The sequence below is a fragment of the Suncus etruscus genome, chromosome 12, assembly GCF_024139225.1.
Source record: "Suncus etruscus isolate mSunEtr1 chromosome 12, mSunEtr1.pri.cur, whole genome shotgun sequence".
Lineage (NCBI taxonomy): Eukaryota > Metazoa > Chordata > Mammalia > Eulipotyphla > Soricidae > Suncus > Suncus etruscus.
Window position 1 is genome coordinate 92,312,270 of NC_064859.1, and position 20,200 is coordinate 92,332,469.

General features: G+C 59.5%; 3 protein-coding genes and 2 pseudogenes across 3 annotated transcripts; 4 read left to right on the forward strand and 1 right to left on the reverse strand.

Annotated features, from left to right (window-relative positions):
• The first annotated feature begins 1,748 nt into the window (after positions 1–1,748).
• LOC126023807 (mRNA export factor GLE1-like) lies at positions 1,749–3,817 on the forward strand. The gene is given in 4 exon segments (XM_049784179.1): positions 1,749–1,893; positions 1,896–2,590; positions 2,592–2,930; positions 2,933–3,817. Coding segments are annotated over 4 exon segments (2,064 nt in total).
• Positions 3,818–6,036: 2,219 nt separating this feature from the next.
• LOC126023811 (mRNA export factor GLE1-like) lies at positions 6,037–9,871 on the forward strand (annotated as a pseudogene).
• On the reverse strand, positions 7,859–8,139 carry LOC126024563 (H/ACA ribonucleoprotein complex subunit 2-like; annotated as a pseudogene).
• Positions 9,872–12,093: 2,222 nt separating the features above from the next.
• On the forward strand, positions 12,094–14,157 carry LOC126023809 (mRNA export factor GLE1-like). The gene has a single exon (XM_049784182.1). It carries the CDS (start codon positions 12,094–12,096, stop codon positions 14,155–14,157), a length of 2,064 nt encoding a protein of 687 aa, XP_049640139.1.
• Positions 14,158–16,384: 2,227 nt separating this feature from the next.
• LOC126023806 (mRNA export factor GLE1-like) lies at positions 16,385–18,448 on the forward strand. The gene is given in 6 exon segments (XM_049784178.1): positions 16,385–17,003; positions 17,006–17,731; positions 17,734–17,898; positions 17,901–18,132; positions 18,134–18,342; positions 18,345–18,448. Coding segments are annotated over 6 exon segments (2,055 nt in total).
• Positions 18,449–20,200: the final 1,752 nt, after the last annotated feature.

Consider the following 20,200-nt stretch of genomic DNA (forward strand, 5'->3'; position numbering starts at 1 on the left):
CCTCCTGGGTGCTAATGCACCTGTGTGGGCATGGGCGCGGACTCTGAGTCTAGCCCCGCACCTGGGGCCTCTCTTCCACTTCTCGCCCAAGAGATACCTGTTGTGGATGAGGGACAGTTAGGGGTGACCTCTCTCTTCCTCGAAACAGAAAGGGTGCAGGTCCCAGGAGCAACTCTGTTCCTCCTCATGGACAGCTGGCTCTCTGGAGGGTCCCCATGGGGAGGGTAGAATCCTGCATATGCCTGTTCAGCTTTTCCATTGGGATGACCAAGGGGGATTGGACTGTCAGACAGGAGCTGAGCCAGAAATGTCAGGGTTCAAGGAAGAATGAAATGACTTTCAGAGCCTGTGTTCTGAGAACTGCATGGGAGGGCTCCACTGGCCTGGCCTGGCCTGGCCTGGCCTGGCTCCATGATGAGCTGCCTCTCCTTGGTGGCCGCAGCCTGCCCACTGCCCTCAAAGCCTTGTGTGGAAATGAGCTTTGGAGAGGAGGTGCACCTCTCCATGGCTTGAAGTGAGCCAGTGGATGAGTTGGGACTGGTTCCAGAAAAAGAATCCAGCCATGGGCTGGAGACATACCACAGTGGTACGGTGTTTGCCTTCCACTCAGCCAACCCAGCATGGCTGGTGGTTCAATACCTGGCACCCCAGGCTGCCAGGGGCAATTTCTGGGCACCGCCGGGTGTGACCATAAAAGATGATGATGAGAATAACAAGAACAAGAACAAGAACCAGAACAATAAAGCTAATAGCTCACTGGATCTCTCTGCTTTAATTCCTTAGCTTGGTCTGTGGTGTCCTGAGGTGAGGGGAAGGCAGGAGCCTACTGGCAGCAACCTCATCTGACCCCTTCCCTTCATCTCTCTCCTTTGTCTTGCACTTCACCTAGGACATGGCTTTCCTGGTTTAGCTAGGAACTCTGATATTTGGGGGGCAGGAGCACACCCGGGATGGTTCAGTGGTTCCTCCTGGCTCTGCACTCAGGAATCACTCCTGGAAAGTTTGGGACCCTATGGCATGCAGGGGATGTGCCACATGCAAGGCAAGTGCCCTCCCCCAATGTGGTAGGGCTCTGGGCATTCTGTCCCCGGTTTGTTGTTGTTGTCTTTATTGTGTATGTCAACATACGGTGGTAGCTACTTCAGTTCCAGTGGTGAGCCCCAGAGCTGAGAGCCTGTCAGCAAGGCAAAACCTCAGAGTCCACCCAGACCCTTGAGTCAGAACCCTTTTCGCCACCCCCAGCCTTCATGGAGGCCCTTCATCTCAACTCGCAAAGCCTTCTAGAGCCATCTCTGGCTCACCCAGGACTCATCTCCAGCACCCAAGAGCATCCCCCAGCACCACCAGGTAGGATCTGTCTGAGAGCGGAGCCAGGAAGAAGACTCAAGGACAGTAGGTGTGGCCCCGAACCTCCCTCCCTCCCTCCCTCCCCAGGGCTCAAGAAAATGCAGCCAAGAAAACACTGCCTGGCTCAGGTGTGTGCCATGAAAGAATCAGGGATGGAGTCAGCGAGTGGGGGGGTGGGGGGATGTGGAGAAGACCTTGGATCCTTTTCAGCCCCCTGCCGGGAAGGGGAAGGCCTTCGTTGGAGGGATTCTGCCCGAGACCCCTCCCATTCCTGGGCGGGGCCTAGGTCAGGTTCCCCCAAGGACGCAGTGCCTGGTTTCCTCCCTCAGGTTCGCAGCCCTGTTCAGTCCCCAGCGACCCTGCTCCCGGCCACTCGCTGCGCTGCGCGCTCAGCCATGCCCATGCCCTCGGACGGGCGCTGCGGGGAGACTCTGCAGGCGCTGCGCCGCTCCGACAAAGGCCGCCTGCGCTACCACCAACGCGACTGGCTGCCGCGGGGCGAGGATGTCCTGGGAGAAGGGGGGTCCCTCCCCGCGCTCTCTTCCTACTCGGATGGGTGGTGGAGCATGTGTTGCCGAACTCCGCACCAGAGCGCCCAGCTCCCTCGGAGGAGTCCGAGCGACCTTCCCGTGTCCCCGCGTCTTCGGGAAGAAATGCTGCTGCCGTGTCCCCAGCCACTCGGGATGGCACCCGGGACCAACAGGAATGTCAGCCTCTCGACTCGAAAGCACTTCGCGCCAGCCGGGGGATGGAGGTCGAAGGCTGCCTCCGAATGTACGAGCTGGCGCACAGGAGGAGAGGCACACCAGGCCTGCGGCACTGGCAGGAGGAGCAGGAGCGCCAGGTGCGCGCCCTGTCGGAGAGGGCGTCGGAGCAGCTGCAGCGCTTCGAGGAGCACCAGGAGCTGAGGCGACACCAAGAGTGCCAGGACCTGCGGCGGGTCCTGGAGAAGAGCGCCCGGGAGGCCCTGGCCCGGCAAGAGCAGCTGCAAGCCGCGCATCGCCACAGAGCCCAGCTTCTCCACCAGAGGCTCCGGGAAGCAGAGCAGCAGCGCCTCAAGGCAGAGGAGCAGGAGCGACTTGGCCAGGAGGAGGCTGAGGGTCGTGGGCCAAGCCTGTGCGCCCCGCAGGAGGAGCGACCGCGCCTCCCCCAGCCGCCAGCTGCCTGGCCCAGCAGCCGCACTTGCTTCAGGGGGATCCCGCCACCTCGCGCGCCCCCTGCCAGCCCACCGTGCAGCCACATCCTCCGCCCTCACTCCTGGCTCCGGGGAGCATCTCCCTCCCGCTGCAGAGGACCAGGCTGTGGCGGAGCAAGCTCTCCAGGACACTCGGACCTCCTTGCCCCCTGCAGCAGGAGGTGGCCGCGGCCAAGGGAGAAAGCGGCGGCAGGAAGAAGCGGCCCGGGCCAAGCCTCAGCCATCGCACACGCAGAAGGAGCCTGAGGTCCACAAGGACTTGCCAGCCCCCAGCCAGGGCTCGGGAGGGAAGCAGAGCCAAGGTCTCCAGGGCCAGGCCCAGGAGAGCACCATGCAGTGGTACCAGCAGCTGCAGGATGCAGCCGACCGGTGCGCCTTGGCCTTGGCCTGGGTGGCCTCACCAACGCCCAAGACAGCCAGACCAAGAAGATCAAGATGAACCTCCAGAAGGCAGCCACCATCCCCGTGAGCCAGATCTCCGCCGTGGCAGGCTCCAAGCTCCAAGAGATCTTCCACAGGATCCACGCCCTGCTGTCTGGCCAACCTGTTTCTACCGGGGGCCATTCCGTGTCGGTCACTCAGACCCCCCAGGGACTGGACTTCGTGCAGTACAAGCTAGCGGAGAAGTTGGTGAAACAAGGAGAAGAGGAGGTGGCCTCCCACCACCAAGCTGCCTTCCCCATCGCCCTGGTGGCCGCTGGCATCTGGGAGCTCCACCCCAGGGTGGGAGACCTCTTGCTCGCTCACCTGCACAAGAAGTGTCCTTACTCCGTCCCATTCTACCCAGCTTTCCGAGAAGGGATGGCTCTTGAGGACTACCAGAGGAGTCTTGGCTACCGGGTTCAAGGGGCCACCGTGGAGCAGCAGCACAGCTTCCTGAAGCGCATGTCGGGGATGATGCGCCTCTATGCTGCCATCCTTCAGCTGCGGTGGCCAGGCGGGAACCCCCAGGAGACTCACCCTCACGGCCTCAATCAGGGCTGGCGCTGGTTGGCCCAGATCTTGAACCTGGAGCCGCTGCCCGAGGTGACCGCCACCCTTCTCTATGACTTCTTGGAGGTGTGTGGCAATGCCCTGATGAGGCAGTATCGGCTCCAGTTCTGGAAGATGCTCCTTCTCCTCCAAGAGGAGTACTTGCCCAGGATGGAAGCCATCACCAGCCCAGGCCAGATGGGCTCCCTCATTCGCCTTCAGCAGTTCTTGGAGCAATGTTTGCACGACAGGGAGGTGCCCGTCCCCAAAGGCTTCCTGACCTCTTCCTTCTGGCGTTCCTGATGCTGCCCGCCCGGAGTATGGCCAGCTGCCGCCCCAGTCCACCACCCCATGGGACAGAGGCAAGAAAGGGCCCTGAACCGGCTGCCCAGAAGGAGTCTGCCCAGTGGAGGGAGATTCCTACCAGTATCTATTTTTCTACCTCTGTGTCTGTCACTTGGGACGTGGGAGCACAGAATCTAGGTGGTCCTGAATATCTGCGATAGCCCCTCTCGGGGTGGGGGGGTGTCTCTCTGACAGATAGAGCCTCCCCTTCTCATTTCCCATTTCCACAGAAATCACAAGTAGCTCTGAGCCTGCCCCATGCTTCTTCCGGACACCATTCTCCTGTCCCAGCCTCTCCTCTTGCAGAAAGCAGCTCTCGTGAGCTGGATTGCTGTGCCCGCTTCCCTCCCTCCTGATGCCCCTGCATAGTCAAAGGCGCTCCCAGAAAAGGAGGCTTCTGAGGGCTTTTGGACCTAACAAAAAAGCTTTCCCCTAACCCTCCTGGGTGCTAATGCACCTGTGTGGGCATGGGCGCGGACTCTGAGTCTAGCCCCGCACCTGGGGCCTCTCTTCCACTTCTCGCCCAAGAGATACCTGTTGTGGATGAGGGACAGTTAGGGGTGACCTCTCTCTTCCTCGAAACAGAAAGGGTGCAGGTCCCAGGAGCAACTCTGTTCCTCCTCATGGACAGCTGGCTCTCTGGAGGGTCCCCATGGGGAGGGTAGAATCCTGCATATGCCTGTTCAGCTTTTCCATTGGGATGACCAAGGGGGATTGGACTGTCAGACAGGAGCTGAGCCAGAAATGTCAGGGTTCAAGGAAGAATGAAATAACTTTCAGAGCCTGTGTTCTGAGAACTGCATGGGAGGGCTCCACTGGCCTGGCCTGGTCTGGCCTGGCTCCATGATGAGCTGCCTCTCCTTGGTGGCCGCAGCCTGCCCACTGCCCTCAAAGCCTTGTGTGGAAATGAGCTTTGGAGAGGAGGTGCACCTCTCCATGGCTTGAAGTGAGCCAGTGGATGAGTTGGGACTGGTTCCAGAAAAAGAATCCAGCCATGGGCTGGAGACATACCACAGTGGTACGGTGTTTGCCTTCCACTCAGCCAACCCAGCATGGCTGGTGGTTCAATACCTGGCACCCCAGGCTGCCAGGGGCAATTTCTGGGCACCGCCGGGTGTGACCATAAAAGATGATGATGAGAATAACAAGAACAAGAACAAGAACCAGAACAATAAAGCTAATAGCTCACTGGATCTCTCTGCTTTAATTCCTTAGCTTGGTCTGTGGTGTCCTGAGGTGAGGGGAAGGCAGGAGCCTACTGGCAGCAACCTCATCTGACCCCTTCCCTTCATCTCTCTCCTTTGTCTTGCACTTCACCTAGGACATGGCTTTCCTGGTTTAGCTAGGAACTCTGATATTTGGGGGGCAGGAGCACACCCGGGATGGTTCAGTGGTTCCTCCTGGCTCTGCACTCAGGAATCACTCCTGGAAAGTTTGGGACCCTATGGCATGCAGGGGATGTGCCACATGCAAGGCAAGTGCCCTCCCCCAATGTGGTAGGGCTCTGGGCATTCTGTCCCCGGTTTGTTGTTGTTGTCTTTATTGTGTATGTCAACATACGGTGGTAGCTAATTCAGTTCCAGTGGTGAGCCCCAGAGCTGAGAGCCTGTCAGCAAGGCAAAACCTCAGAGTCCACCCAGACCCTTGAGTCAGAACCCTTTTCGCCACCCCCAGCCTTCATGGAGGCCCTTCATCTCAACTCGCAAAGCCTTCTAGAGCCATCTCTGGCTCACCCAGGACTCATCTCCAGCACCCAAGAGCATCCCCCAGCACCACCAGGTAGGATCTGTCTGAGAGCGGAGCTAGGAAGAAGACTCAAGGACAGTAGGTGTGGCCCCGAACCTCCCTCCCTCCCTCCCCAGGGCTCAAGAAAATGCAGCCAAGAAAACACTGCCTGGCTCAGGTGTGTGCCATGAAAGAATCAGGGATGGAGTCAGCGAGTGGGGGGGTGGGGGGATGTGGAGAAGACCTTGGATCCTTTTCAGCCCCCTGCCGGGAAGGGGAAGGCCTTCGTTGGAGGTGATTCTGCCCGAGACCCCTCCCATTCCTGGGCGGGGCCTAGGTCAGGTTCCCCCAAGGACGCAGTGCCTGGTTTCCTCCCTCAGGTTCGCAGCCCTGTTCAGTCCCCAGCGACCCTGCTCCCGGCCACTCGCTGCGCTGCGCGCTCAGCCATGCCCATGCCCTCGGACGGGCGCTGCGGGGAGACTCTGCAGGCGCTGCGCCGCTCCGACAAAGGCCGCCTGCGCTACCACCGCGACTGGCTGCCGCGGGGCGAGGATGTCCTGGGAGAAGGGGGGTCCCTCCCCGCGCTCTCTTCCTACTCCGGATGGGTGGTGGAGCATGTGTTGCCGAACTCCGCACCAGAGCGCCCAGCTCCCTCGGAGGAGTCCGAGCGACCTTCCCGTGTCCCCGCGTCTTCGGGAAGAAATGCTGCTGCCGTGTCCCCAGCCACTCGGGATGGCACCCGGGACCAACAGGAATGTCAGCCTCTCTTTCACTCTTTCACTTCACAGTCCTGAAAGATATTTTTTTTTTAGATCACAGAAAACCATCCTGGGGCACTGGGAATAGAACAGTTAGGACATAAAGGGGGTAGGGTGGGGGTGGGGCCAGATAGGATGTGCTAACAATACACAAGGCTTGTTCCCTCCCCCCATTAACTATGCCATTAGAATCAAGTTACTGAACATCTTTCTGCTCCCCAGCCACCAGAAAAGGGGGCAGACACTGTATGTAGACTTGGTGGAATTATTGGGAAGTTCAAGTCTATTTCCAGAGTGTTAGTCATGCACAGACATTTGGAGTTGATACCCTAAATGCTGATTTTGTATTGTAAAAATGAAGATGATATTCTAGTCATCCAGGGCACTGTAGAGGTGAAGGCAGGGAAGAGGTGGTCCCCGCAACCTCTCAACAATTCCTTTCCTTGATAATCCCATCTCTCCAAGTTTTCTTTCCTACTGTAGCAGCAATAATGGCAGAATTTAATTTCTCTTCCACCTGTGAGCTAGGGAGGAAGGGACAGTTCGGGGGGTGCAAGATTCATTGCAGAGGTATCATGAGATGTGAGCAGAATCGTTTCCCTTAGAGTGGGTGGGAAGTTTGGATAAAGGGAAGGAGCATGTGGATAAAACACCAAATTAGGAGTGCCATCAGGAGACTAAGAGGTGCTGGGCTGGACAGCAGGGCTAGGGCAGCAGGAAATTCTTCCCTGAGCAATCAGATCCTGCTCTTGGCTCAAAGTCAGCAAGCAGCTTGGGAAATTCTGGTATAGAGAAGCTGGAACTGGGGAGAAACAGCACTAGGCCTTCAGGCCAGTGGGACACCCCCACATTGTCTGCTTTTCCTTGTCAACACATACATGCTTGTATGTAGCTGCTTTGTCTGAATCTCTTATCTGAGAGTCAAAGGACTGGTTTCCAGGGCTGGGCTGGGTTGGAGGAAATAGAGAGATGTTGGTACAGGAAATACAGAATCCATTCTGGCATAGAATTACATCTTAATTATAGAGTCTTTGATGGTTGTGTATGGATGGTGAGGCCTGTTTTGGCCAGGCCAGGAGCCTGCAACCCCTTCCAGCTGGCGGGTCTGAAGGTTGAGGGTAGCAGCAAAGAAATGATCCACAGCAGTCAGATTTCAGGAGGCACGAAGCTGTCTTATTAATAGACCTTAGCCAACATGTGTGGCTTCTAACATAAACCTTTTTTTTTTTAAACTGGAGCAAATAGATTTATATTTGCAGGACTTTTCTCTTCTACACCAGCCTGCAGCTTTCTTGGAAGAACCTTACCACAGAGGCTGGGCACAGTCTGGCACCAGCTGCAGAAAGGACTAAGGGGCATGTCAGTTGACCACCCTCAGTTCCATCCCCAGCTCCAAAAAACCCACTCAGCAGCATTAGCATTTACTGTCCTCCATCTCCTAGACTGGAGGCTGCCATGAGTTAAGCTCCAGGCTTGTGCCAACCTGCAGTGCTGCATCCTCCCCTCAATTCTTTGGTCACAGAGAAGAGGGCAGGGCCTGCACCTCCTCCAGACACTCATCATAGGCATCCTGATATTCCTCATGAGGCTTGATCATGATCACGCAAGTGGGCCCTTCGCTTCGAGGATACGGCAGCGCCCAGGTCCCTTTTGGAGGGGATATAGACATAGGGCAGGCTGAGGTCCTCGCACATGACCGGCAGGTGGCAGTACACCTCAATGGGCAGCGTGTCCCCCATCCAAAACCATGATCCCTTTTTCGCCTTTGTTGAGAAACTTCTGCAACTTCTTCACTCCGCGTGAAGCACTTCGCGCCAGCCGGGGGATGGAGGTCGAAGGCTGCCTCCGAATGTACGAGCTGGCGCACAGGAGGAGAGGCACACCAGGCCTGCGGCACTGGCAGGAGGAGCAGGAGCGCCAGGTGCGCGCCCTGTCGGAGAGGGCGTCGGAGCAGCTGCAGCGCTTCGAGGAGCACCAGAGCTTAGGCGACACCAAGAGTGCCAGGACCTGCGGCGGGTCCTGGAGAAGAGCGCCCGGGAGGCCCTGGCCCGGCAAGAGCAGCTGCAAGCCGCGCATCGCCACAGAGCCCAGCTTCTCCACCAGAGGCTCCGGGAAGCAGAGCAGCAGCGCCTCAAGGCAGAGGAGCAGGAGCGACTTGGCCAGGAGGAGGCTGAGGGTCGTGGGCCAAGCCTGTGCGCCCCGCAGGAGGAGCGACCGCGCCTCCCCCAGCCGCCAGCTGCCTGGGCCCAGCAGCCGCACTTGCTTCAGGGGGATCCCGCCACCTCGCGCGCCCCTGCCAGCCCACCGTGCAGCCACATCTCCGCCCTCACTCCTGGCTCCGGGGAGCATCTCCCTCCCGCTGCAGAGACCAGGCTGTGGCGGAGCAAGCTCTCCAGGACACTCGGGACCTCCTTGCCCCCCTGCAGCAGGAGGTGGCCGCGGCCAAGGGAGAAAAGCGGGCGCAGGAAGAAGCGGCCCGGGCCAAGCCTCAGCCATCGCACACGCAGAAGGAGCCTGAGGTCCACAAGGACTTGCCAGCCCCCAGCCAGGGCTCGGGAGGGAAGCAGCCAAGGTCTCCAGGGCCAGGCCCAGGAGAGCACCATGCAGTGGTACCAGCAGCTGCAGGATGCAGCCGACCGGTGCGCCTTGGCCTTGGGTGGCCTCACCAACGCCCAAGACAGCCAGACCAAGAAGATCAAGATGAACCCCAGAAGGCAGCCACCATCCCCGTGAGCCAGATCTCCGCCGTGGCAGCTCCAAGCTCCAAGAGATCTTCCACAGGATCCACGCCCTGCTGTCTGGCCAACCTGTTTCTACCGGGGGCCATTCCGTGTCGGTCACTCAGACCCCCCAGGGACTGGACTTCGTGCAGTACAAGCTAGCGGAGAAGTTGGTGAAACAAGGAGAAGAGGAGGTGGCCTCCCACCACCAAGCTGCCTCCCCATCGCCCTGGTGGCCGCTGGCATCTGGGAGCTCCACCCCAGGGTGGGAGACCTCTTGCTCGCTCACCTGCACAAGAAGTGTCCTTACTCCGTCCCATTCTACCCAGCTTTCCGAGAAGGGATGGCTCTTGAGGACTACCAGAGGAGTCTTGGCTACCGGGTTCAAGGGGCCACCGTGGAGCAGCAGCACAGCTTCCTGAAGCGCATGTCGGGGATGATGCGCCTCTATGCTGCCATCCTTCAGCTGCGGTGGCCAGGCGGGAACCCCCAGGAACTCACCCTCACGGCCTCATCAGGGCTGGCGCTGGTTGGCCCAGATCTTGAACCTGGAGCCGCTGCCCGAGGTGACCGCCACCTTCTCTATGACTTCTTGGAGGTGTGGCAATGCCCTGATGAGGCAGTATCGGCTCCAGTTCTGGAAGATGCTCCTTCTCCTCCAAGAGGTACTTGCCCAGGATGGAAGCCATCACCAGCCCAGGCCAGATGGGCTCCCTCATTCGCCTTCAGCAGTTCTTGGAGCAATGTTTGCACGACAGGGAGGTGCCCGTCCCCAAAGGCTCCTGACCTCTTCCTTCTGGCGTTCCTGATGCTGCCCGCCCGGAGTATGGCCAGCTGCCGCCCAGTCCACCACCCCATGGGACAGAGGCAAGAAAGGGCCCTGAACCGGCTGCCCAGAAGGAGTCTGCCCAGTGGAGGGAGATTCCTACCAGTATCTATTTTTCTACCTCTGTGTCTGTCACTTGGGACGGACGTGGGAGCACAGAATCTAGGTGGTCCTGAATATCTGCGATAGCCCCTCTGGGGTGGGGGGGTGTCTCTCTGACAGATAGAGCCTCCCTTCTCATTTCCCATTTCCACAGAAATCACAAGTAGCTCTGAGCCTGCCCCATGCTTCTTCCGGACACCATTCTCCTGTCCCAGCCTCTCCTCTTGCAGAAAGCAGCTCTCGTGAGCTGGATTGCTGTGCCCGCTTCCCTCCCTCCTGATGCCCTGCATAGTCAAAGGCGCTCCCAGAAAAGGAGGCTTCTGAGGGCTTTTGGACCTAACCAAAAAGCTTTCCCCTAACCCTCCTGGGTGCTAATGCACCTGTGTGGGCATGGGCGCGGACTCTGAGTCTAGCCCCGCACCTGGGGCCTCTCTTCCACTTCTCGCCCAAGAGATACCTGTTGTGGATGAGGGACAGTTAGGGGTGACCCTCTCTTCCTCGAAACAGAAGGGTGCAGGTCCCAGGAGCAACTCTGTTCCTCCTCATGGACAGCTGGCTCTCTGGAGGGTCCCCATGGGGAGGGTAGAATCCTGCATATGCCTGTTCAGCTTTTCCATTGGATGACCAAGGGGGATTGGACTGTCAGACAGGAGCTGAGCCAGAAATGTCAGGGTTCAAGGAAAATGAAATGACTTTCAGAGCCTGTGTTCTGAGAACTGCATGGGAGGGCTCCACTGGCCTGGCTGGCCTGGCCTGGCCTGGCTCCATGATGAGCTGCCTCTCCTTGGTGGCCGCAGCCTGCCCACTGCCCTCAAAGCCTTGTGGAAATGAGCTTTGGAGAGGAGGTGCACCTCTCCATGGCTTGAAGTGAGCCAGTGGATGAGTTGGGACTGGTTCCAGAAAAAGAATCCAGCCATGGGCTGGAGACATACCACAGTGGTACGGTGTTTGCCTTCCACTCAGACCAACCCAGCATGGCTGGTGGTTCAATACCTGGCACCCCAGGCTGCCAGGGGCAATTTCTGGGCACCGCCGGGTGTGACCATAAAAGATGATGATGAGAATAACAAGAACAAGAACAAGAACCAGAACAATAAAGCTAATAGCTCACTGGATCTCTCTGCTTTAATTCCTTAGCTTGGTCTGTGGTGTCCTGAGGTGAGGGAAGGCAGGAGCCTACTGGCAGCAACCTCATCTGACCCCTTCCCTTCATCTCCTCCCTTTGGTCTTGCACTTCACCTAGGACATGGCTTTCCTGGTTTAGCTAGGAACTCTGATATTTGGGGGGCAGGAGCACACCCGGGATGGTTCAGTGGTTCCTCCTGGCTCTGCACTCAGGAATCACTCCTGGAAAGTTTGGGACCCTATGGCATGCAGGGGATGTGCCACATGCAAGGCAAGTGCCCTCCCCCAATGTGGTAGGGCTCTGGGCATTCTGTCCCCGGTTTGTTGTTGTTGTCTTTATTGTGTATGTCAACATACGGTGGTAGCTACTTCAGTTCCAGTGGTGAGCCCCAGAGCTGAGAGCCTGTCAGCAAGGCAAAACCTCAGAGTCCACCCAGACCCTTGAGTCAGAACCCTTTTCGCCACCCCCAGCCTTCATGGAGGCCCTTCATCTCAACTCGCAAAGCCTTCTAGAGCCATCTCTGGCTCACCCAGGACTCATCTCCAGCACCCAAGAGCATCCCCCAGCACCACCAGGTAGGATCTGTCTGAGAGCGGAGCCAGGAAGAAGACTCAAGGACAGTAGGTGTGGCCCCGAACCTCCCTCCCTCCCTCCCTCCCCAGGGCTCAAGAAAATGCAGCCAAGAAAACACTGCCTGGCTCAGGTGTGTGCCATGAAAGAATCAGGGATGGAGTCAGCGAGTGGGGGGGTGGGGGGATGTGGAGAAGACCTTGGATCCTTTTCAGCCCCCTGCCGGGAAGGGGAAGGCCTTCGTTGGAGGGGATTCTGCCCGAGACCCCTCCCATTCCTGGGCGGGGCCTAGGTCAGGTTCCCCCAAGGACGCAGTGCCTGGTTTCCTCCCTCAGGTTCGCAGCCCTGTTCAGTCCCCAGCGACCCTGCTCCCGGCCACTCGCTGCGCTGCGCGCTCAGCCATGCCCATGCCCTCGGACGGGCGCTGCGGGGAGACTCTGCAGGCGCTGCGCCGCTCCGACAAAGGCCGCCTGCGCTACCACCGCGACTGGCTGCCGCGGGGCGAGGATGTCCTGGGAGAAGGGGGGTCCCTCCCCGCGCTCTCTTCCTACTCCGGATGGGTGGTGGAGCATGTGTTGCCGAACTCCGCACCAGAGCGCCCAGCTCCCTCGGAGGAGTCCGAGCGACCTTCCCGTGTCCCCGCGTCTTCGGGAAGAAATGCTGCTGCCGTGTCCCCAGCCACTCGGGATGGCACCCGGGACCAACAGGAATGTCAGCCTCTCGACTCGAAAGCACTTCGCGCCAGCCGGGGGATGGAGGTCGAAGGCTGCCTCCGAATGTACGAGCTGGCGCACAGGAGGAGAGGCACACCAGGCCTGCGGCACTGGCAGGAGGAGCAGGAGCGCCAGGTGCGCGCCCTGTCGGAGAGGGCGTCGGAGCAGCTGCAGCGCTTCGAGGAGCACCAGGAGCTGAGGCGACACCAAGAGTGCCAGGACCTGCGGCGGGTCCTGGAGAAGAGCGCCCGGGAGGCCCTGGCCCGGCAAGAGCAGCTGCAAGCCGCGCATCGCCACAGAGCCCAGCTTCTCCACCAGAGGCTCCGGGAAGCAGAGCAGCAGCGCCTCAAGGCAGAGGAGCAGGAGCGACTTGGCCAGGAGGAGGCTGAGGGTCGTGGGCCAAGCCTGTGCGCCCCGCAGGAGGAGCGACCGCGCCTCCCCCAGCCGCCAGCTGCCTGGGCCCAGCAGCCGCACTTGCTTCAGGGGGATCCCGCCACCTCGCGCGCCCCTGCCAGCCCACCGTGCAGCCACATCTCCGCCCTCACTCCTGGCTCCGGGGAGCATCTCCCTCCCGCTGCAGAGGACCAGGCTGTGGCGGAGCAAGCTCTCCAGGACACTCGGGACCTCCTTGCCCCCCTGCAGCAGGAGGTGGCCGCGGCCAAGGGAGAAAAGCGGCGGCAGGAAGAAGCGGCCCGGGCCAAGCCTCAGCCATCGCACACGCAGAAGGAGCCTGAGGTCCACAAGGACTTGCCAGCCCCCAGCCAGGGCTCGGGAGGGAAGCAGAGCCAAGGTCTCCAGGGCCAGGCCCAGGAGAGCACCATGCAGTGGTACCAGCAGCTGCAGGATGCAGCCGACCGGTGCGCCTTGGCCTTGGGTGGCCTCACCAACGCCCAAGACAGCCAGACCAAGAAGATCAAGATGAACCTCCAGAAGGCAGCCACCATCCCCGTGAGCCAGATCTCCGCCGTGGCAGGCTCCAAGCTCCAAGAGATCTTCCACAGGATCCACGCCCTGCTGTCTGGCCAACCTGTTTCTACCGGGGGCCATTCCGTGTCGGTCACTCAGACCCCCCAGGGACTGGACTTCGTGCAGTACAAGCTAGCGGAGAAGTTGGTGAAACAAGGAGAAGAGGAGGTGGCCTCCCACCACCAAGCTGCCTTCCCCATCGCCCTGGTGGCCGCTGGCATCTGGGAGCTCCACCCCAGGGTGGGAGACCTCTTGCTCGCTCACCTGCACAAGAAGTGTCCTTACTCCGTCCCATTCTACCCAGCTTTCCGAGAAGGGATGGCTCTTGAGGACTACCAGAGGAGTCTTGGCTACCGGGTTCAAGGGGCCACCGTGGAGCAGCAGCACAGCTTCCTGAAGCGCATGTCGGGGATGATGCGCCTCTATGCTGCCATCCTTCAGCTGCGGTGGCCAGGCGGGAACCCCCAGGAGACTCCCCCTCACGGCCTCAATCAGGGCTGGCGCTGGTTGGCCCAGATCTTGAACCTGGAGCCGCTGCCCGAGGTGACCGCCACCCTTCTCTATGACTTCTTGGAGGTGTGTGGCAATGCCCTGATGAGGCAGTATCGGCTCCAGTTCTGGAAGATGCTCCTTCTCCTCCAAGAGGAGTACTTGCCCAGGATGGAAGCCATCACCAGCCCAGGCCAGATGGGCTCCCTCATTCGCCTTCAGCAGTTCTTGGAGCAATGTTTGCACGACAGGGAGGTGCCCGTCCCCAAAGGCTTCCTGACCTCTTCCTTCTGGCGTTCCTGATGCTGCCCGCCCGGAGTATGGCCAGCTGCCGCCCCAGTCCACCACCCCATGGGACAGAGGCAAGAAAGGGCCCTGAACCGGCTGCCCAGAAGGAGTCTGCCCAGTGGAGGGAGATTCCTACCAGTATCTATTTTTCTACCTCTGTGTCTGTCACTTGGGACGGACGTGGGAGCACAGAATCTAGGTGGTCCTGAATATCTGCGATAGCCCCTCTCGGGGTGGGGGGGTGTCTCTCTGACAGATAGAGCCTCCCCTCTCATTTCCCATTTCCACAGAAATCACAAGTAGCTCTGAGCCTGCCCCATGCTTCTTCCGGACACCATTCTCCTGTCCCAGCCTCTCCTCTTGCAGAAAGCAGCTCTCGTGAGCTGGATTGCTGTGCCCGCTTCCCTCCCTCCTGATGCCCCTGCATAGTCAAAGGCGCTCCCAGAAAAGGAGGCTTCTGAGGGCTTTTGGACCTAACAAAAAAGCTTTCCCCTAACCCTCCTGGGTGCTAATGCACCTGTGTGGGCATGGGCGCGGACTCTGAGTCTAGCCCCGCACCTGGGGCCTCTCTTCCACTTCTCCCAAGAGATACCTGTTGTGGATGAGGGACAGTTAGGGGTGACCTCTCTCTTCCTCGAAACAGAAAGGGTGCAGGTCCCAGGAGCAACTCTGTTCCTCCTCATGGACAGCTGGCTCTCTGGAGGGTCCCCATGGGGAGGGTAGAATCCTGCATATGCCTGTTCAGCTTTTCCATTGGGATGACCAAGGGGGATTGGACTGTCAGACAGGAGCTGAGCCAGAAATGTCAGGGTTCAAGGAAGAATGAAATGACTTTCAGAGCCTGTGTTCTGAGAACTGCATGGGAGGGCTCCACTGGCCTGGCCTGGCCTGGCCTGGCCTGGCTCCATGATGAGCTGCCTCTCCTTGGTGGCCGCAGCCTGCCCACTGCCCTCAAAGCCTTGTGTGGAAATGAGCTTTGGAGAGGAGGTGCACCTCTCCATGGCTTGAAGTGAGCCAGTGGATGAGTTGGGACTGGTTCCAGAAAAAGAATCCAGCCATGGGCTGGAGACATACCACAGTGGTACGGTGTTTGCCTTCCACTCAGCCAACCCAGCATGGCTGGTGGTTCAATACCTGGCACCCCAGGCTGCCAGGGGCAATTTCTGGGCACCGCCGGGTGTGACCATAAAAGATGATGATGAGAATAACAAGAACAAGAACAAGAACCAGAACAATAAAGCTAATAGCTCACTGGATCTCTCTGCTTTAATTCCTTAGCTTGGTCTGTGGTGTCCTGAGGTGAGGGGAAGGCAGGAGCCTACTGGCAGCAACCTCATCTGACCCCTTCCCTTCATCTCTCTCCTTTGTCTTGCACTTCACCTAGGACATGGCTTTCCTGGTTTAGCTAGGAACTCTGATATTTGGGGGCAGGAGCACACCCGGGATGGTTCAGTGGTTCCTCCTGGCTCTGCACTCAGGAATCACTCCTGGAAAGTTTGGGACCCTATGGCATGCAGGGGATGTGCCACATGCAAGGCAAGTGCCCTCCCCCAATGTGGTAGGGCTCTGGGCATTCTGTCCCCGGTTTGCTGTTGTTGTCTTTATTGTGTATGTCAACATACGGTGGTAGCTAATTCAGTTCCAGTGGTGAGCCCCAGAGCTGAGAGCCTGTCAGCAAGGCAAAACCTCAGAGTCCACCCAGACCCTTGAGTCAGAACCCTTTTCGCCACCCCCAGCCTTCATGGAGGCCCTTCATCTCAACTCGCAAAGCCTTCTAGAGCCATCTCTGGCTCACCCAGGACTCATCTCCAGCACCCAAGAGCATCCCCCAGCACCACCAGGTAGGATCTGTCTGAGAGCGGAGCCAGGAAGAAGACTCAAGGACAGTAGGTGTGGCCCCGAACCTCCCTCCCTCCCTCCCTCCCAGGGCTCAAGAAAATGCAGCCAAGAAAACACTGCCTGGCTCAGGTGTGTGCCATGAAAGAATCAGGGATGGAGTCAGCGAGTGGGGGGGGTGGGGGGATGTGGAGAAGACCTTGGATCCTTTTCAGCCCCCTGCCGGGAAGGGGAAGGCCTTCGTTGGAGGTGATTCTGCCCGAGACCCCTCCCATTCCTGGGCGGGGCCTAGGTCAGGTTCCCCCAAGGACGCAGTGCCTGGTTTCCTCCCTCAGGTTCGCAGCCCTGTTCAGTCCCAGCGACCCTGCTCCCGGCCACTCGCTGCGCTGCGCGCTCAGCCATGCCCATGCCCTCGGACGGGCGCTGCGGGGAGACTCTGCAGGCGCTGCGCCGCTCCGACAAAGGCCGCCTGCGCTACCACCGCGACTGGCTGCCGCGGGGCGAGGATGTCCTGGGAGAAGGGGGGTCCCTCCCCGCGCTCTCTTCCTACTCCGGATGGGTGGTGGAGCATGTGTTGCCGAACTCCGCACCAGAGCGCCCAGCTCCCTCGGAGGAGTCCGAGCGACCTTCCCGTGTCCCCGCGTCTTCGGGAAGAAATGCTGCTGCCGTGTCCCCAGCCACTCGGGATGGCACCCGGGACCAACAGGAATGTCAGCCTCTCGACTCGAAAGCACTTCGCGCCAGCCGGGGGATGGAGGTCGAAGGCTGCCTCCGAATGTACGAGCTGGCGCACAGGAGGAGAGGCACACCAGGCCTGCGGCACTGGCAGGAGGAGCAGGAGCGCCAGGTGCGCGCCCTGTCGGAGAGGGCGTCGGAGCAGCTGCAGCGCTTCGAGGAGCACCAGGAGCTGAGGCGACACCAAGAGTGCCAGGACCTGCGGCGGGTCCTGGAGAAGAGCGCCCGGGAGGCCCTGGCCCGGCAAGAGCAGCTGCAAGCCGCGCATCGCCACAGAGCCCAGCTTCTCCACAGAGGCTCCGGGAAGCAGAGCAGCAGCGCCTCAAGGCAGAGGAGCAGGAGCGACTTGGCCAGGAGGAGGCTGAGGGTCGTGGGCCAAGCCTGTGCGCCCCGCAGGAGGAGCGACCGCGCCTCCCCCAGCCGCCAGCTGCCTGGGCCCAGCAGCCGCACTTGCTTCAGGGGGATCCCGCCACCTCGCGCGCCCCTGCCAGCCCACCGTGCAGCCACATCTCCGCCCTCACTCCTGGCTCCGGGGAGCATCTCCCTCCCGCTGCAGAGGACCAGGCTGTGGCGGAGCAAGCTCTCCAGGACACTCGGGACCTCCTTGCCCCCCTGCAGCAGGAGGTGGCCGCGGCCAAAGGAGAAAAGCGGCGGCAGGAAGAAGCGGCCCGGGCCAAGCCTCAGCCATCGCACACGCAGAAGGAGCCTGAGGTCCACAAGGACTTGCCAGCCCCCAGCCAGGGCTCGGGAGGGAAGCAGAGCCAAGGTCTCCAGGGCCAGGCCCAGGAGAGCACCATGCAGTGGTACCAGCAGCTGCAGGATGCAGCCGACCGGTGCGCCTTGGCCTTGGCCTTGGGTGGCCTCACCAACGCCCAAGACAGCCAGACCAAGAAGATCAAGATGAACCTCCAGAAGGCAGCCACCATCCCCGTGAGCCAGATCTCCGCCGTGGCAGGCTCCAAGCTCCAAGAGATCTTCCACAGGATCCACGCCCTGCTGTCTGGCCAACCTGTTTCTACCGGGGCCATTCCGTGTCGGTCACTCAGACCCCCCAGGGACTGGACTTCGTGCAGTACAAGCTAGCGGAGAAGTTGGTGAAACAAGGAGAAGAGGAGGTGGCCTCCCACCACCAAGCTGCCTTCCCCATCGCCCTGGTGGCCGCTGGCATCTGGGAGCTCCACCCCAGGGTGGAGACCTCTTGCTCGCTCACCTGCACAAGAAGTGTCCTTACTCCGTCCCATTCTACCCAGCTTTCCGAGAAGGGATGGCTCTTGAGGACTACCAGAGGAGTCTTGGCTACCGGGTTCAAGGGGCCACCGTGGAGCAGCAGCACAGCTTCCTGAAGCGCATGTCGGGGATGATGCGCCTCTATGCTGCCATCCTTCAGCTGCGGTGGCCAGGCGGAACCCCCAGGAGACTCCCCTCACGGCCTCAATCAGGGCTGGCGCTGGTTGGCCCAGATCTTGAACCTGGAGCCGCTGCCCGAGGTGACCGCCACCCTTCTCTATGACTTCTTGGAGGTGTGTGGCAATGCCCTGATGAGGCAGTATCGGCTCCAGTTCTGGAAGATGCTCCTTCTCCTCCAAGAGGAGTACTTGCCCAGGATGGAAGCCATCACCAGCCCAGGCCAGATGGCTCCCTCATTCGCCTTCAGCAGTTCTTGGAGCAATGTTTGCACGACAGGGAGGTGCCCGTCCCCAAAGGCTTCCTGACCTCTTCCTTCTGGCGTTCCTGATGCTGCCCGCCCGGAGTATGGCCAGCTGCCGCCCCAGTCCACCACCCCATGGGACAGAGGCAAGAAAGGGCCCTGAACCGGCTGCCCAGAAGGAGTCTGCCCAGTGGAGGGAGATTCCTACCAGTATCTATTTTTCTACCTCTGTGTCTGTCACTTGGACGGACGTGGGAGCACAGAATCTAGGTGGTCCTGAATATCTGCGATAGCCCCTCTCGGGGTGGGGGGGTGTCTCTCTGACAGATAGAGCCTCCCCTTCTCATTTCCCATTTCCACAGAAATCACAAGTAGCTCTGAGCCTGCCCCATGCTTCTTCCGGACACCATTCTCCTGTCCCAGCCTCTCCTCTTGCAGAAAGCAGCTCTCGTGAGCTGGATTGCTGTGCCCGCTTCCCTCCCTCCTGATGCCCCTGCATAGTCAAAGGCGCTCCCAGAAAGGAGGCTTCTGAGGGCTTTTGGACCTAACAAAAAAGCTTTCCCCTAACCCTCCTGGGTGCTAATGCACCTGTGTGGGCATGGGCGCGGACTCTGAGTCTAGCCCCGCACCTGGGGCCTCTCTTCCACTTCTCGCCCAAGAGATACCTGTTGTGGATGAGGGACAGTTAGGGTGACCTCTCTCTTCCTCGAAACAGAAAGGGTGCAGGTCCCAGGAGCAACTCTGTTCCTCCTCATGGACAGCTGGCTCTCTGGAGGGTCCCCATGGGGAGGGTAGAATCCTGCATATGCCTGTTCAGCTTTTCCATTGGGATGACCAAGGGGGATTGGACTGTCAGACAGGAGCTGAGCCAGAAATGTCAGGGTTCAAGGAAGAATGAAATGACTTTCAGAGCCTGTGTTCTGAGAACTGCATGGGAGGGCTCCACTGGCCTGGCCTGGCCTGGCCTGGCCTGGCCTGGCTCCATGATGAGCTGCCTCTCCTTGGTGGCCGCAGCCTGCCCACTGCCCTCAAAGCCTTGTGTGGAAATGAGCTTTGGAGAGGAGGTGCACCTCTCCATGGCTTGAAGTGAGCCAGTGGATGAGTTGGGACTGGTTCCAGAAAAAGAATCCAGCCATGGGCTGGAGACATACCACAGTGGTACGGTGTTTGCCTTCCACTCAGCCAACCCAGCATGGCTGGTGGTTCAATACCTGGCACCCCAGGCTGCCAGGGGCAATTTCTGGGCACCGCCGGGTGTGACCATAAAAGATGATGATGAGAATAACAAGAACAAGAACAAGAACCAGAACAATAAAGCTAATAGCTCACTGGATCTCTCTGCTTTAATTCCTTAGCTTGGTCTGTGGTGTCCTGAGGTGAGGGGAAGGCAGGAGCCTACTGGCAGCAACCTCATCTGACCCCTTCCCTTCATCTCTCTCCTTTGTCTTGCACTTCACCTAGGACATGGCTTTCCTGGTTTAGCTAGGAACTCTGATATTTGGGGGGGCAGGAGCACACCCGGGATGGTTCAGTGGTTCCTCCTGGCTCTGCACTCAGGAATCACTCCTGGAAAGTTTGGGACCCTATGGCATGCAGGGGATGTGCCACATGCAAGGCAAGTGCCCTCCCCCAATGTGGTAGGGCTCTGGGCATTCTGTCCCGGTTTGTTGTTGTTGTCTTTATTGTGTATGTCAACATACGTGGTAGCTAATTCAGTTCCAGTGGTGAGCCCCAGAGCTGAGAGCCTGTCAGCAAGGCAAAACCTCAGAGTCCACCCAGACCCTTGAGTCAGAACCCTTTCGCCACCCCAGCCTTCATGGAGGCCCTTCATCTCAACTC

Coding starts and splice junctions, on each gene's coding strand:
- LOC126023809 (XM_049784182.1), top strand. CDS start 12,094: ATGCCCTCGGACGGGCGCTGCGGGGAGACTCTGCAGGCGCTGCGCCGC.